This window comes from Paramisgurnus dabryanus, chromosome 9 (assembly GCF_030506205.2).
Source record: "Paramisgurnus dabryanus chromosome 9, PD_genome_1.1, whole genome shotgun sequence".
Classification (NCBI taxonomy): Eukaryota; Metazoa; Chordata; class Actinopteri; order Cypriniformes; family Cobitidae; genus Paramisgurnus; species Paramisgurnus dabryanus.
The window spans coordinates 37,594,849-37,610,131 of record NC_133345.1 but is presented as its reverse complement, the minus strand read 5'-3'; the positions used below and the strand labels follow the sequence as shown (position 1 = coordinate 37,610,131).

The window sequence follows — 15,283 nt, the reverse complement described above, 5'->3', positions numbered from 1 at the left end:
TTCACTCTGCCTTAAACCAGTTTTTATCTCTATTACATTAAGAAAGAAGTTTTTGTTAAGCCTGTGGGATTTTCATAATGGGATTCACACATTCATAAAGTCTGAAGGCATATTTGTTGCGTCATTTTTAATGCACACAGATTGAATAATAATGATCATGTGTTGCAGATTAAAGCAACACTATGTAGTTTCCGTGTAAAAATGACTTACAGCTCCCCCATGTGGTTGAAAAGCGCAACAGTGCCTGGTATCAGACACTCTTCTGCAGGCACGGGGAGGGGCGGGGCTGTGTTTCCTACCCTCCACCGCCACTTTCAGAGTGTGCTTGTAGCAGCTAGGAGGCTGCTCAGGTTGCAGCAACAGTACAATTTGTCCAGTTAAAAGTTGTTCTATCACTGAAATAATTTTAGAGACATTATTTAAAGGTAAAAAAACTACATAGTGTTGCTTTAAGAAAAATGTGATTCTGTTATATGTGAAGTGCAAAATATCAATCTCTTGCACACATCCATATTATTATATAAGTCTTGTGCTCTAATAGGAAGTGTCTTAACTAACCAAAGCCATTGCTGGTGAAGTAAATGCCTTGAAATGACTGCAAATTCGGGTCTCTGATCTCAAACCTGCACTGAAATTGGTTAAGAAAGGTGTCTGTAATTAAACAGATAGAGAACAGGCTTTGTTAAATATTTAAGGAATAGGAGCCATATTTAAACGTGTAAGGCATGTGCTCTCTGAATCAGACGATCTGTGAGCAGCGAGTTTGGGCGCAGCGAGTCTCTCTCGATCAGCATGCATCTAGGGACAGAAACACACAACATCTGCTTCCTTAGTAAGTGTCCAAGAAATCCCTACAGTACAAGACAACTGTCTGAATGAAGCATTTTTAAAAATTCATAGTGAGACTTGTTCAAAAAGGTTCTGTCTGGATATTTCTTAAAGGAAAACCACCGATATTTTACTATGTTCTTACCTCAACTTAGACAAATTAATACATACCCATAATTTTTCAATGCGTGCACTTAATCTTTTTACAGCGTGTCTTGAATGTGTTAGCATTTAGCCTAGCCCCATTCATTACTTGGGATCCAAACAGAGACGAATTTAGAAGCCACCAAACACCTCCATATTTTCCCTATTTAAAGACTGTTACATGAGTAGTTTCACGAGTAAGTATGGTGGCACAAAACAAAATGTGACGATTTTTTGGGCGGATAAAAAATGAGAACTATATTGTATGGCGGAAGAGCACTTAGTTTGCAGCACTTCGACCTTGGGCGCAGTAATATTGACGGAAGTTTAAGCGAGAGAGGTGACGAGTGATGATGTTACTGCGCAGAGGTCGAAGTGCTAAAAACTAGGTGCTCTTCCGCCATACAATATAGTTTTATTTCCGTCTGTGACACCTCTCGCTTCCTGTAATCACGTCACTACTAAAGCAAGTTCCTGATTGGTTAACGTGGCGCAATTTTCCTCTAAAGTTCAAATTTTTCAACTTGTGCATTTTCCGCTACAACGCTCAGTTTGCGATTTTCGAACCTCTAGACACGCGTCAACATGTCTTTACATTGACTTAACATTAAAATCACATACGCTTGACGCCTTTACCGCGGCTGGTGTGAATGCAGCATAAGGAATGAATGGGGCTAGGCTAAATGCTAACACGTGAGTATTGTGAGATGTGAGTATTTTTTGCTATTATGTTATAATAAAAAACTGAGTTGTTTAGTCTGGAGCATTCCCTTAAAATATAAGCACAACAGACTGTTCATTTGTATAAGCCAAAGCTTTTACCTTGCAAATCTTTGGTGGTGTTTGTCTCCTGACTTCATGGCAGCATGAATGAGCAGTTGATTGAAAATATCCCTCTGCAAAAAGAATAAAAGTGGAGTTTTTTGTTATTTATTTTATTCCTGCTCGGGAACAAATTCAGTGGATGAAGTGCTCTGATGACTGACCTGTGCGTCACTGCCCCCAATTTCCACAAAGCGGTATCGGATGGGTTTAAGCAACTCAACAGCCTGGCTGTAGTTACCCTGGTCATACTCCAGCAGAGCCTGACACATGGGCAGACCCACACGCTCGGCTATATGAAGCTGATGGTTCTCTGCCGGGTCTCTGAAGGATTTAAACAGAGGCTTTAAAGATTTTAAATCTGGCTGAAATTCTTACATTTGTAAAATCAAAATCATAAAGTTAAAAGCTTAATGCTTTGTTGGAAGGAAATTGCTTTTAGAAAGCCGGTGCAGGTAAGGGGTTGTTAAGGGTTTGGGTGTAAAACTGTTGCTAAAAGCATCGACAAAATAAGTGGGAACTGTAAAATGTTCTCGTCTCTGATAAAACACTGCTTGTTTGAAAAAGAAGCACCCAGAGGATTTTTCCCCACCATGTTATTTTATAAAACATGGCACGCTGACAAAAAAATACATTTTGTACTTTGTTAAATCCACTTCATCCACACGCGTTTTGGTTGAAGTGGTAAATTTGTATAAATATGCATGCAGCAGAGAGGTCTGAAGACATCTAGTTTTCCCCAGAGCAGGAACATTTCTAAGAAATTTCTTCCAGGCTGTATTAACTTTGCCTCCATATACTCCCACCCTTGTACAGACCCTGTGCTGTTGTCTCTTGGGTGGGTTATCTAACGCCGTCTGCTTACTTAGCTAGTTCCTGCAGGCTCTCCAGCAGACGCTGACTGGTGTTTGTCTCTTTGCAGCCCAAGCTAACCATGAGAAAGTGCAGATCATTAAAAAGTAATGTGTGGTCCTCTGTATGAGGCTGGGTGACCTGCAGTATCTCTCGGTAGCGGTTCTTCATGCTCACACCTGCCGTAGAAACACACATACGTACTGTTTTGTCAATGGTTCACAAGAAAATGTCACTTGGGACATGAGCACGTGTGCAGTTGTGTCAGATTAATCTCCAGTTTCACATTCGACAATCCCCTGGTTTGTGTAGCTAATAGGGCTGGGCAATATATCACATGGGATTGTCATGCGCATCGTCAGTGAAGTTGGTTCCTTGATTATACGTCCGTGAAAATGAATGCAATATTGCCTAGCTTGTCAGTGAACTATGGCTTTGTGTAGTAAACGCTGCTCCATCTGAAAGCAGGTGATTTACTACTAATCAAGGAATCGGCTTTACTAAAGTGATGCGCATGACAATCCCATGTGATATATCGCCCAGCTCCAGGTGCTAATGCATGTGCCATTAAATAAATGTTTATTAGCGTGACTGGATGGCTTTATTAGGGCTAGGGCTGCAGGATAAATCGCATGTGATTGCCATGCGCATCTCGTCAGTAATGCCGGTTCCTTGATTAGTAGTAGATAACCATCACCTGCTTTCAGATGGAGCAGCATTTACTACACAAAACCGTAGTTCACTGACAATCAGGGCAATTTTGCATTAATTATAGCGGATGTATCGCCTGCGATATGTATGCGATATGGCCCAGCTTGTCAGAGAACTATGGCTTTGTGTAGTAAATGCCGCTCCATCTGAAAGCAGGTGATGACGATTTACTACTAATCAAGGAACCGGCTTTACTGATGAGATGCGCATGACTATCGCATGCGATTTATCGGGCAGCCCTACTTTAAGCTCATGTTAGACATGCTGAGATCTTGAAATCCACTGTAAAGCCCTTGTGGATAAATATGTCTGAAAGTTGTATAGGATGAACTACTGACTTTCAAAGATCACAATCAAAAAAGTATAGGGCCATGCTATTTATCTAAAAACCGAACACATTATTTTCTATGAATGTACACACACCAGTTGCATCTGACGGCAGCTGTCTGCTGTGACTCTGGATCCCCTGCTGCATTCAATAACATAATATTTGTCCAAAATCGTTAACGATTAACATAGGCTGCTGCTAACGCATATTTTACATCTGGAAGTAGACTCTTTCTGACTAAGCTCGCACTATTGAATGTGCACATCTGGTGTGTGATACCTGCGTGTTGTCCTACACGCGACACAGCGATTCTCATCCGGTATGCGACCCCTTACAGTCATAACAGCGGATTTACTTCTTATATTTTCATGACTTAAGACACAACCTTTCACCAAATGCCTTGATTAAACTGTGCTTCTGATAAGGTGGTTTTAAAGAAAATTAGACTCAACAGGAATGTATCTCACCCTCCAGCTCTAGTCTGTAGAGCAGAGAACAAGAATCCACGGTGTCCAGCATGGCGCCAGATTTCACACAGCGCTGAGAAACCTGGAAAGAGGTACCAAATATCACATTATCATTCATTCAAATTCAGATATTGTAGGGTTGATGTCGTGTTCGCTCACCTGCTCATCAAAAATCTTTAATGCTGCTTCATACTCCCCCTGTGGAGATCAGAAAATATACACATGAGATGTATTCTGTACTTGAAGTACATGCACTGGCAGGATTACTTAACAATAGTAAAAACAAATAATTACAATGAATAAAAATGTAAATAAATAAAAAAATATGTCCTTTTGTCTATGTTAAAAAGGACTGTACTGATAAAAGCATCTAATGCTTATTTACAGTTCAATTATATGTAATGAGTTTGTCCTTTTGTCGTATGTTTGTTTATCTTGTGCTGTATTTTACCTTTTCAATATGATAGAGGGCCCAGTGCCAGTAATTATGACATGCCAACATGTCACACACCTGCAGGGAAGTAATATGAGACTTTCATTATTACATTTTTCACAACAAACAAACTTTAATGTATCCACTTTGAATGCTTTTCAACATACTGTATAAAAAATGGCATGACTGTACAATGAGGTCTTAAAGTTTTATAAACCATAAATCATGAAAATCTGGGATCTTTTTAATTTTTTTATTTAAACCTAAAGTTTAAGGATTCTGTAAACTTTAAACTAAATTAAAGTTTTGAGATATATGTAAGATGAAATACGCATTTTGAGGCTCACAAATCAAATCAGATTTCCTTTTCTTCAACTGAAGCACATATAAAGCCATTCTTTTTTTTTGTACCATTCTCAGATTATGCTGGTATAATCACCAGATTTTGCACAAACATGTGCAGTCCAAGACAGCCTGAGTACATGCTGCCATTAAAACAACAGCGGGACATACTGAATAATAAGACATTCTGAAATACAGAAAGTTTTAAAAAAGCTGTTTCTGTGCCGGATGCCCTTCGCTAGCGTTCGTACAAGTTTCATAAAGTTTTCTTTGAACATGAAAGATTCATACTTTTAGAATCTTGCTTAATTTCTTTTATGGAAAATTTCAGTGCAGGGAGTCCAGAGGAAATCCTTATATGGGCACTTCACCAGGAATAGCGCACGCACACACCAACCAAGAGCTGACACAAAATCAACATCACCAAAGAAGTGTGTTGTTGTTTGTGAGGGAAATTTAAGCTTGTTTGGATTCCCAATTAACCCAGCATTATGGAAACAATAGATATACCGGTAGTTTAATGGTGGATTTTGTTGAAATGGGGCGGTCCCAACCCGAGTCATAAGTCGCAGATGATAAGTAAAACTGCATGAAATGTCTGTGTTTTGTTGGCAATTGGCGCGTAAGTGCATATAATGTAAACGACACGAACATGTAGTATCATAAGTCAATGGTTCCCAACCTTTTTTGCCCTAAGTACCCCCACAGCCCTATCAGTAAGGCTCAAGTACCCCTTCAACGAAACTAAACCAAAGTTGTGTTTTAAAGACAAATAATTAGTAATATTAATTAATTAATTAATTTTAAACATTAAAGTAAAAAGCACTGACTGATGAAGCATGTTTATTTCAACAAACCACCATTATTGCGATCAGTGTTCATTTTATCAGCTCATTTGCATTTTAAAAGACACACCCAAAAACAGCACATTTTGCTCAGGCCTACAAAATTGCAATTTTGACATGCTATAATTAATTATCTGTAGGGTGTTTTGAGATAAAACTTTACATATGAACTCTGGGAACGCCAAAGACTTATTTTACAAATTAAAAAATTTCATCATATGACCCCTTTAAGGGCCAGATTTACTACTAGCACGCGCAAACCAATTATTTTGGCGTAAAATAACGACTGAACTTACTAAAGACACGCAGTAGATATTTAGCTCTGAAAAGGTGTTACTTTTGCGACTTCATTGCATATGCATTTGTGGAAGTTTTCCTTTTAGAAGCAACATTAATGCGAGGAGAGTATTAAACTTTGCCAGAGGAACATACTTTAAAAATATTATATATAGTTTGCCAAGCCATGCTATGTTTAATTTGCTGGAGAAAAGAGGAGGAGAAGTCACGAGGAGAAGTCAAATCAGGTATTTCAAAACTTCTTTTACCGTTCATCTTTCGTCCTCCGGTTCTTAGTGTACTTTTACTTAGCTGGAATTTCACACTCCGCAGTCCGCATTTTCATTGCGATTGTACTGCCGAGGTCTCTTATTTGCGACCCTGTACTAATTTGCGCAGCTTTATTAGATTGCAATGGTCATTATAGAAATGTGCTTATGTCATTATTGTGCCTGTGTATTTTATTTGCGCCTTTGTAGTAAATCACACGCAAATTTTCCTCTCCGGCGCTTATTTGGAATTGAGCTCTTATGTCCTTTTTAGTAAATGCCCTAAATTTACTAAAATCTCAATTTAAGTTACTGATAATTAAAGCATGCAAATAAGTTAACTAATTATGTTCAAATATAAAAAGAAATAAAATGTGTTAAGACATTCTCTATAAGTACAAAAGACATCACAGGACAGTTAGCCAAAAACAATGCAAAAGTTTCTTTTTTGCATAATTTGAAAATGTAATGGCAGCGGGAATGAATATTATAGCATTATTTGAACATTATTTATAGTTTTGTGTAAACTTTGTGTCTTTAGAAAATATTCAGGTTCATTGAAAATAGTCAGATCGTTCTTGAGTTGGACATCACCATTGCGTTTTGGAGCATGCAGCGCATTTACTCTTGACGGCTAACTATATTAATGATAAGATTAAAATTACAAAGTTGTCCTTTTTACAATGCTTTCCTCGCAAAAATCAATCTTGGGTAAATGACTGGACAAACGAAAGACATTTTTATTAAAAGTAAATGAGATCAAAACAAAATGTAAATCTTTTCGCGTACCCCCTGGAAACTCTTCACGTACCCCCTGGGGTACGCGTACCCCCGGTTGGGAATCACTGTCATAAGTTATCCAGAGATAGTGGGATGTTTCGCGTGTGTTGCTTGCTCGTATCTCGCTCTGTCTGCGGTACGCCTCCAGGAGCTTGGGTTTATTCTGAAAGAATCTATAAAGCTGATCTGTCTTTTATAAATCTGATAAAACTAAAGACTATTTGGATATATGAAGGATGTAATACTACTTTATACTGCAGGTACTCAGGACTAACATGAGATGAGCAGAAACAGCGTGTGTTATGTGAGCATTAAAAAAATGTGAAATACTACTGCAGCAATTATATGTGGCCTTTATGTACCGCCAGACCCGGAGAGTAGCTGAATGGATTCCAAACGGTAAGAACTCTATGGGAGCTGGAAAATGAGCATATTTTCAAAAAAGTGTAGTGTCCCTTTAAGACTTTTAACCGCACTGTATGTTATATATAAATATGTGTTATATATATATTGAGACTGACCATCCAGTCTTTTTCGGTAGAGGCCATGAAATTTAGCCCCTTGTCAATCTCTGCCCTCATCTCATGGACATGAGCCACAGCATGAACACACCAGCCATCCTCAGGGGTCAAAGCCAGGCCCTGTAAACACATATAGTGAATTATTTTAAATAAAAACAATAATGCAAACAATAGAAGTTCATCTATCAGAAATTAAAAGTTTATTAAAAAGTAAATTATATATATAAGCAGCAAAAACATCTATGCATGTATGAATTTTATCACAAAAGTGTATGTCCAGCAATGAATAAATGTAACAAAGTTTGTGAAAACCCAGATTAAGTTAAATTTTTCTACATAAAATGTGACCCTTGACCACAAAACCAGTCATAAGGGTAATTTTGTATCTGAAAGACGGATAAATAAGCTTTCCATTGATGTATGGTTTGTTAGGACAGGACAATATTTGGCCGAGATACAACCATTTAAAAATCTGGAATCTGAGGGTGCAAAATAAAAATTGAGAGAAAATTGCATTTAAAGTTGTCCAAATGAAGTCCTAAGCAACACATATTACTAATACATTTGTTTCTATATTTATGGTAGGAAATTTAATTATCTTAATGGAACATGGCCTTTACTTAACTCATTCGCCGCCAGCATTTTTTGTGATTTTCACATAAATTTTACAAAATGCCTTCCAGGAAAATTGTCTTCTAAAAATATTTAAACATAAAAATATATTAAATGAAAGAACAGACCCTCCGCTTTCAAACAAACAATAAACAAACAAACAATACAGGGGAAAAAAAGGTTTATCATATCTTTATTTTTTTCACTGTTTATATACTCTTAATGTGGGTATTTGTCTTTAAAAATATATATTTTTATTTTCTGCAAAAAGCTGAAATAATTGCATTTTTCGTGAAGGAATTTTGTTAGATATCAGATTCAGAACGATTAGGTTTTTTTCATAAATTAAGTAAACGCCAAATTAATTGACATGAAAATTCATCAGAGACACGTTTTTTTTTATGCAAATGTTTTCCCTTAATTGACGAGATAACTGGTTAATGACGGGGAAAGAGTTAATATCCCAATGATTTTTTTTTTTTTTGGGCGGGAATCGATAATTTTGACCCATACAATGTATTGTTGGCTATTGCTACAAATATACGCTGTGCCACTTATGACTGGTTTTGTGGACCCCATGTCAAAGACTCTTATGCTCCTAATCTCTTTAGACTGAATTTCACAGACAGGATCACATACAGTATTAGTATAACATAAAATGTGTCTGAAAACATCATACCTCTTTTGCCATTTTTAAAGCTTCATCATAGTTCCGAGTCTCGAGCAGCCCAAAAGAATGCATCCCTTTAATATAGCTGGAATAAACAAAATGCACCATTTTTAATGACCACAATAAAATACTGCCATAACCATAATTCAGATTGGGACGCGTAGTGAAATCTGCACCTGCCTGTACAATGGCATATGTGGTTTCCAGTGGGGCAGCACTCGGACCACTGAGTCCCTCATCTGAGTCTGTTCACCCAGGTAGAAGAAGCCATCATGGGCAAATTTCAATGCCAACATGTCTGTAGGATGATCCACCAGAATATCCTCCCAAATCTCACATGCCTTATGTAAAGCTCTGAAACACAGTTTTATTTTTGTATAGTATAATTCATTTTAAACAATTGTATTTGGCAACTTACAGTGTATTCAAGCTTTAAATGTGTGGTTCCTGGAAATCCAACCCATGACTTTGCTTGTGGACTTTGTAGTATGAGGGCTGCTTTGTTCAAGAACTTTAAATTGTCATATGAAACTGCCCAAGGATAAAGTAAACATGAATGTTTAAGACCCAATTTGGAAACGTGGGATGCCTGAGGGGTCAACTTTGTTGAAAAACAGAACAGTCCACCACTTATTACACTGGCTGCAAAATTTCAAAGTTATTATATAAATATGCTGAAATTACTTCTAAGGCTCGGTGGATATGAAAACTTTGCTTCCCCTTCAGCAACGTTGGCAATTTCACTGTTTGTTTGTGATACCAGTTCTCATAAAGATCTTATAGTCTGTCCTTACCCTCTAGAGAAGAGCTCCATGGCTTTGACATGGCCTCTCTCTCTGGGTGTGAGCTCTTGAGATTTTGCCAGGTCCACAGTCGTCCTAACGGCATTGGCCAGTCTCTCATCCCGCAGGACTGAACTTCCCGTGCCCACCAATTCCAGCCCAGTAGAGATCACATGACCCATCACTGCACCACAGTGAAGAGATTAATGAGAACTAAGACTTGCAATGGAAGCAATGCACAGTAATTGTGCTGCATTCATTTATGATAAAGTACATGCCACCAAAGCATTCTTTGCTAAATTAATTTTGTTAAAGTTTTAAATGTTATGCATGGAAGAAGGTTACAACCCAAAAATATGTAACAGGTTAGTACTGGAAACCACAGCAGAAAATAAACACAATACTGAATGCAAAATAAAAGAAAATGCAACTAACCAATTATGCATACAGTTTGGACAGCAACATTAAAGGCGAAGTGCATGATCTCTGAAAGCCAATGCTGACATTTGAAATCACCTATCAAACACACACCTACCCCAATAGAATCTGGACCTTCTTTTGATAGACCCGTCCCACACATACACAACCCATGCAACGATGCCGGTTAGTAGTAGACACGCCCCTTACTGCTGATTGGGTACAAGTGTGTTTTGGTAGCCAACACGACTCCCTTTTCCAAAGTGTTTTTCAAAAATCATGCAGCCCGCCTTTAATATATTTTTACGTTTTGCTTTGCATTTTTATTTGGGAGATTTTGCTGTCGCTGGAGGAAGCCAGTGCTGTCCACCGAGCGGAGTAACTTTAAAGAAGTATTGGATGCGTTAACAAATATGACATTTTATTAATATGACAGAGACGAGCATCTGTATCTAAAATAAAACAGACAGGAGATCAAGTGAAGTTTGGACTTTTCATTATATTTACATGACGTTTAGGCTACATTAGGCATTACGAAGACGCTGACAAATAGAGATTTTAAAAATTAGGAAGGCAAGTGGGACGATTTGTCATTATGTGCATCTTCTTTAAATGTTTAGAAAAAAATAAGTAGACTATAATAATGTATAAAATAATGTATATAATAATAATAATATAGATCATGTATAATAATATATAATACAGAAAATATTACAATATAAAATATAATCATGTAAATTATATATATCCACATTATTATAAACATTGTAATTATAGCCTAGTATTTGATTATAGTGTTCGTGATTATTACGTATGATTGGTTTTAGGTTTTCTTGAATTTTTGCATAGAAGACATTTTGATACAAAAGTTTTTGTTGAATCATGATTTGTTCTGAAAACATCCATACACACATCTTACGCACAATTTGTGCGTACGCATGCTTAGTGAATGAGACCCATTTTCTGTATTTATTGGTAATGTTAATGTCAATATTTGGTCTGGCACAGATTAAGTATTTTTATAGAAAAATATATAATCCAGACGACATGAAACAAGAGTTCAGCTACGGCAGATATCAACTTGGTTTGTGACAACCACATGTTTGGCACACTGAATTATTATATTGTTTATATATTTACAAAACTGATGTTACTAATGTTTGAGATGTGACCCAGTCTGTTGAAGTCGCCATGAAACGGAAGTAGCGATTGTCTTATTTTCCCTGTGGTGACGTATATCCAAGTAAAACCAGCTTCTGAAATGAAATAAGGCAGGGCTGGATTTGAATTTGTCCATCGATATATAATTGGATTGTTTGATTTGGGTCATGTTGCTAATTGCAGTGATCTTCTCCTGGACCTGCCATATGACCAGAAGTAAAGAGAGATTTGTATTTTTAATTTAAAGATTATGAGGGAGCATTTTATTTTTTAATAATGAAGCTCACAGATAAGTCATTTGTAAAACAAACCACCACAATATTCCAAAACAAATGACAGTTTTTCATTTTAATTTCATGGCATCTTTAAAACCCAGCTAAAGTCATTTATTTGTAACCATTTTCTACCCAAAATCATCCTACACAATATTAAGAACATTCTGTGAAAATATAACCTTGATATCTTTAATATTGACTGAGTAAGTTTGAAAGCAATGATTAAATTAAACGTTATGTTGATGTTGCTAATCTTATAACTAGATTATGAGACTTTAGTCTGGATTTCACAGGCAGGTTTACATATTGTTGGACCTATGCAAGCCTTATGCAGTATAATTTCAAAACAATATATGTTTACACCTAAACATGATACCCTGTTTTTACTGTGATTTTGAAACGGGAGCGTTCAGGATAATGACATACCAAAGTCCGGATCTGCTGCTTTGACAGCTGCAATACAGCCTTCAATTCCTCCGAGTGTTTCATCATTGCGCCAGGTCACATACTTATCACCAGGGAGATAAAATTCAGTTAGTTATAAAGTACTATGCAGTATACCAAGTTATATATCAGTGTCAGTTATATATCAGTACCTGAGAAAGTATAGCATCATATAGTTTACAGGCTTCATTGCTGCTGGTGGACAGTGGCAGACCCTCGGATATCCACGCCTGGGTATACAATGCAGGACAAAGATCATAAACTTTGTAATTGAAATTTTGTGGACAAGTTATTTTGCTCTGGGGGACACTTTGCTCCCCCTAAACATATGCAATATCTCTTGCACATTAAATATTTAAAACAAGTAAAACAATTTACAAAGATTTATTTTTTTCGAGACCTTTGAAAGCATTTCACTCTGTTAACCAGTTGATAAGGAGGAAACTTTGTTCAGCTGTGGTACATAAACTGCTGACATCAGGCCCGGAGTGGGTAATCGGGAGAACCGGGAGGATTCCCGGTGGGCCGCTTCACTTTTGGGCCGGTCGAGTTTTTTTTTTTTTACATTTGTCACGTTAGTGAGTCTGTCTTCTCTTAAATGACACTTCACACGTTTCGCATTGACACTGCAGCCTCTGCATGGGTTGTACCATGTGAAGGAGTTTTCCCCTCCCATAGAGTTGGTTCGGTCCATAGCACGTCTTCTCCAAAACTTTTCTCCGGTAGGCTGGGCCGGCGCTACCGTAACAAAACGCGTCTGAGAGGAGGAGGGCGTAAAAAAACAGGTTGAAGAAAAAAGCCATTGTAGGAGGATGCTGCCAAATGTGCCAAACTTACAGATTTATTTTCAAGAGGACAAACAAAAGTGACAACAGGTAACTTAAAGAGAAATAAGCCTAGTAATGATTAGCATTAGCAACTTAATTATTCGACTAATACCGTTTTCAAACGATTTAAAAGCCAACATTTTTTTGTTAAAATATTAGCCTTTTGTGTATTCATGCGATTCATAGACTTTGCAAATATTATGCAAGCAGTTTCTGAGCAGCAGATAAGCCAGTTCCCCGCTGAAAACGAGGAGGCAATGAGTAAACAATATGAATTAAAGTTATTTAACCCTCAGGTTGTATTCAGAAGAACCATATAACACCTTTTGTGTTCCCAGTCAAAAATGAGCAGCCTAAAAAAAGCTTATAAATCACTTTTTATGCTATATATTTACCCAATATTGGATTTAATATTTTTTGTCAAACTGTTTTCTTTTTTAATTAGGACTGGGTTTTATATTTATATTTGCATCTGATTAATCATAGGCCTCATAGCATTAGCAATGCTAATAATTTATCAACCTTTTCTTGTGGAATAGACTCTAAACAGGGCTGGGTTATTTTTGACCCATAATGGGTAAATATTGGACAGAACACGCTGCTGAGTTAAAATTGACCCAATGCTGGGTTGTTTTAACCCAACTGTTGGGTTATTATAATCCATGGTTGCATAACAACAACCCAACATTGGGTTATTTTTAACCCAGCATTTGTTCTGTCCAATATTTACCCATTATGGGTCAAAAATAACCCAGAGTGTAGAGGAATATTTTTGTTAACTTCTCATCTTAAGTGAAATATTATTTAACTTTTACCTTATTTGTTGAACCATGATATTAATAAAAACTATAGTAAGAGCTGAACTGTTGCTTTATTTATCCAATTTGAAAAAAGTGCTAATTTGGAATAACACTATGGAAAAAGTGGGCCGGTCTTGGGCCTGAAACTCCCGGGCTGAAAAGTGGCCCCACTCCGGCCCTGGCTGACATAGCCTATCACAAACCTGTTTTCACCACAACTGCATAGACACTACAGATAATACTATTCATTAATACAGCAAATGCTGTTTACTGCATTGTTTCCATGTGTATGTTTATTAAATAGTTCGCTACGCCTGATGTTTGCACGGCACTGTTATTTAGTTGTATGAAGCTTTATTGACTATAAACTAAATTTCAATCATGTTGACTGAGCAGGGTTCAGTAGTACAGTTTCACATACTTACGTCTGAGGTAACTTAAGATCTTATTAAACGTTTTAAAAGACGCATAACTGGTCACTCATAAGGAGTATTTTAAACAAATCTCTGAATGTAAATAAACCAGGATTAATAACATACCTTGCAGTCTCGGAAGGTAGCAGCGTTCATTTTTGCTAAAAAATGATTTCCTCCGCCTGACTGACTGTAGGCGTGTTTGACTTCAAGCGGCACTGCGCAGACCAATGGGAGTGTGTATGACATCAAGTACCGCGAGAGCAACTCGAAAACACCACTCTCGCGGTACTTGATGTCATCGGCAGATCGATCTGCGCAGCAAGGCTGAACTCCAACACACTCTTAAAGACAACGGTAAAACCAGGACTGGATTTTTGAGCTGCACATTGTTAAAGTAAACAATACGATTAAACTTAACACTTACCCAAGTAAAATCCCGTGTTACATGTCCCTTACAGTATGTAGTTGTTGTAACTAAATGAGAATAAAAAAACATCTTATAAAGTACGATATTAAAGGAGTCATAGCGTGAAAATCTAACTTTTTCCAGTGCTATAATTGGGTCCCCAGTGCTTCTATCAACCTAGAAAACGTGAACAAGAACAACCCAGTAACTTAGTTTTGGTAAACCATTTTCTGCAAGCGTGTAAAAATTATTAGGTTGTTCAGATTTTGCCTGTTTTGTGAGGTATACAAGGCCAATTACAATGAAGGCCCTGTCCCAAATGGCGCACTTCATGTGGACTTTCAGTCTCGTGGCCTTAAATTGCGCGTTCTCGCTTAGTCTACGAGTCCGTAGGGTGTCCCATCTGTCATTTTTACGCTTTGAAGTGTGCTCATCAGCGCCTCCTTTGCCCTCTTGATGAGGTCTTCAGCGAAGCCCGCACTGCAGCAGGCTTCGCACACTTTGCCAACCCAGAAGTCCTTGCGAAAGGGCAATCAGACAACGGAAGGGAGGAGTTCACACTGACGGGCAACTTCTCTACCTATTTCCTGTGTGATGCTCGAGTCTGTCCCAAAATACGACTCCGGTGCACCCACGTGGACTCGCATCAAGGGTCCCTAAAGTCTGGACTACGTGATGTCATCAAAGTGTGGACTCTGAGGAGGACCACAAGTCCGGAGTGTGCCATTTGGGACAGGGCGAATACCGCCCCATCTGCACTACCCACCAAAGCACTGCCCTTTAGTACCAAAATGGACGACGCCGGTTCGCTCTCTTCCATTTATTTGTGAAAAGTGAAACCGGCAATGTCCCAAT

General features: G+C 37.7%; 1 protein-coding gene across 1 annotated transcript; it reads right to left on the bottom strand.

Annotated features, from left to right (window-relative positions):
• Positions 1–638: 638 nt before the first annotated feature.
• Positions 639–14,273, bottom strand: ttc38 (tetratricopeptide repeat domain 38). The gene is made up of 14 exons (XM_065283519.2): positions 14,146–14,273; positions 12,132–12,209; positions 11,962–12,043; positions 9,695–9,866; positions 9,081–9,254; positions 8,910–8,985; positions 7,619–7,738; positions 4,604–4,663; positions 4,312–4,350; positions 4,153–4,234; positions 2,660–2,825; positions 1,959–2,118; positions 1,795–1,868; positions 639–798 (listed from the first exon to the last, which is right to left on the bottom strand). The coding sequence occupies exons 1-14, from the start codon at positions 14,266–14,268 to the stop codon at positions 711–713; spliced, it is 1,494 nt and encodes a 497-aa protein (XP_065139591.1). The 5' UTR covers positions 14,269–14,273; the 3' UTR covers positions 639–710.
• Between the last annotated feature and the right edge of the window lie 1,010 nt (positions 14,274–15,283).

What these genes read in the sequence shown, in the direction of transcription:
- ttc38 (XM_065283519.2), bottom strand. Translation starts at nt 14,268, where the DNA reads ATGTCATACACACTCCCATTGGTCTGCGCAGTGCCGCTTGAAGTCAAA. An exon ending in CTACCTTCCGAGACTGCAAG is followed by an intron (nt 12,210 to 14,145) that starts GTATGTTATTAA and finishes TTGTATACCCAG; the next exon opens with GCGTGGATATCCGAGGGTCT. An exon ending in CCACATATGCCATTGTACAG is followed by an intron (nt 8,986 to 9,080) that starts GCAGGTGCAGAT and finishes TGTTTATTCCAG; the next exon opens with CTATATTAAAGGGATGCATT.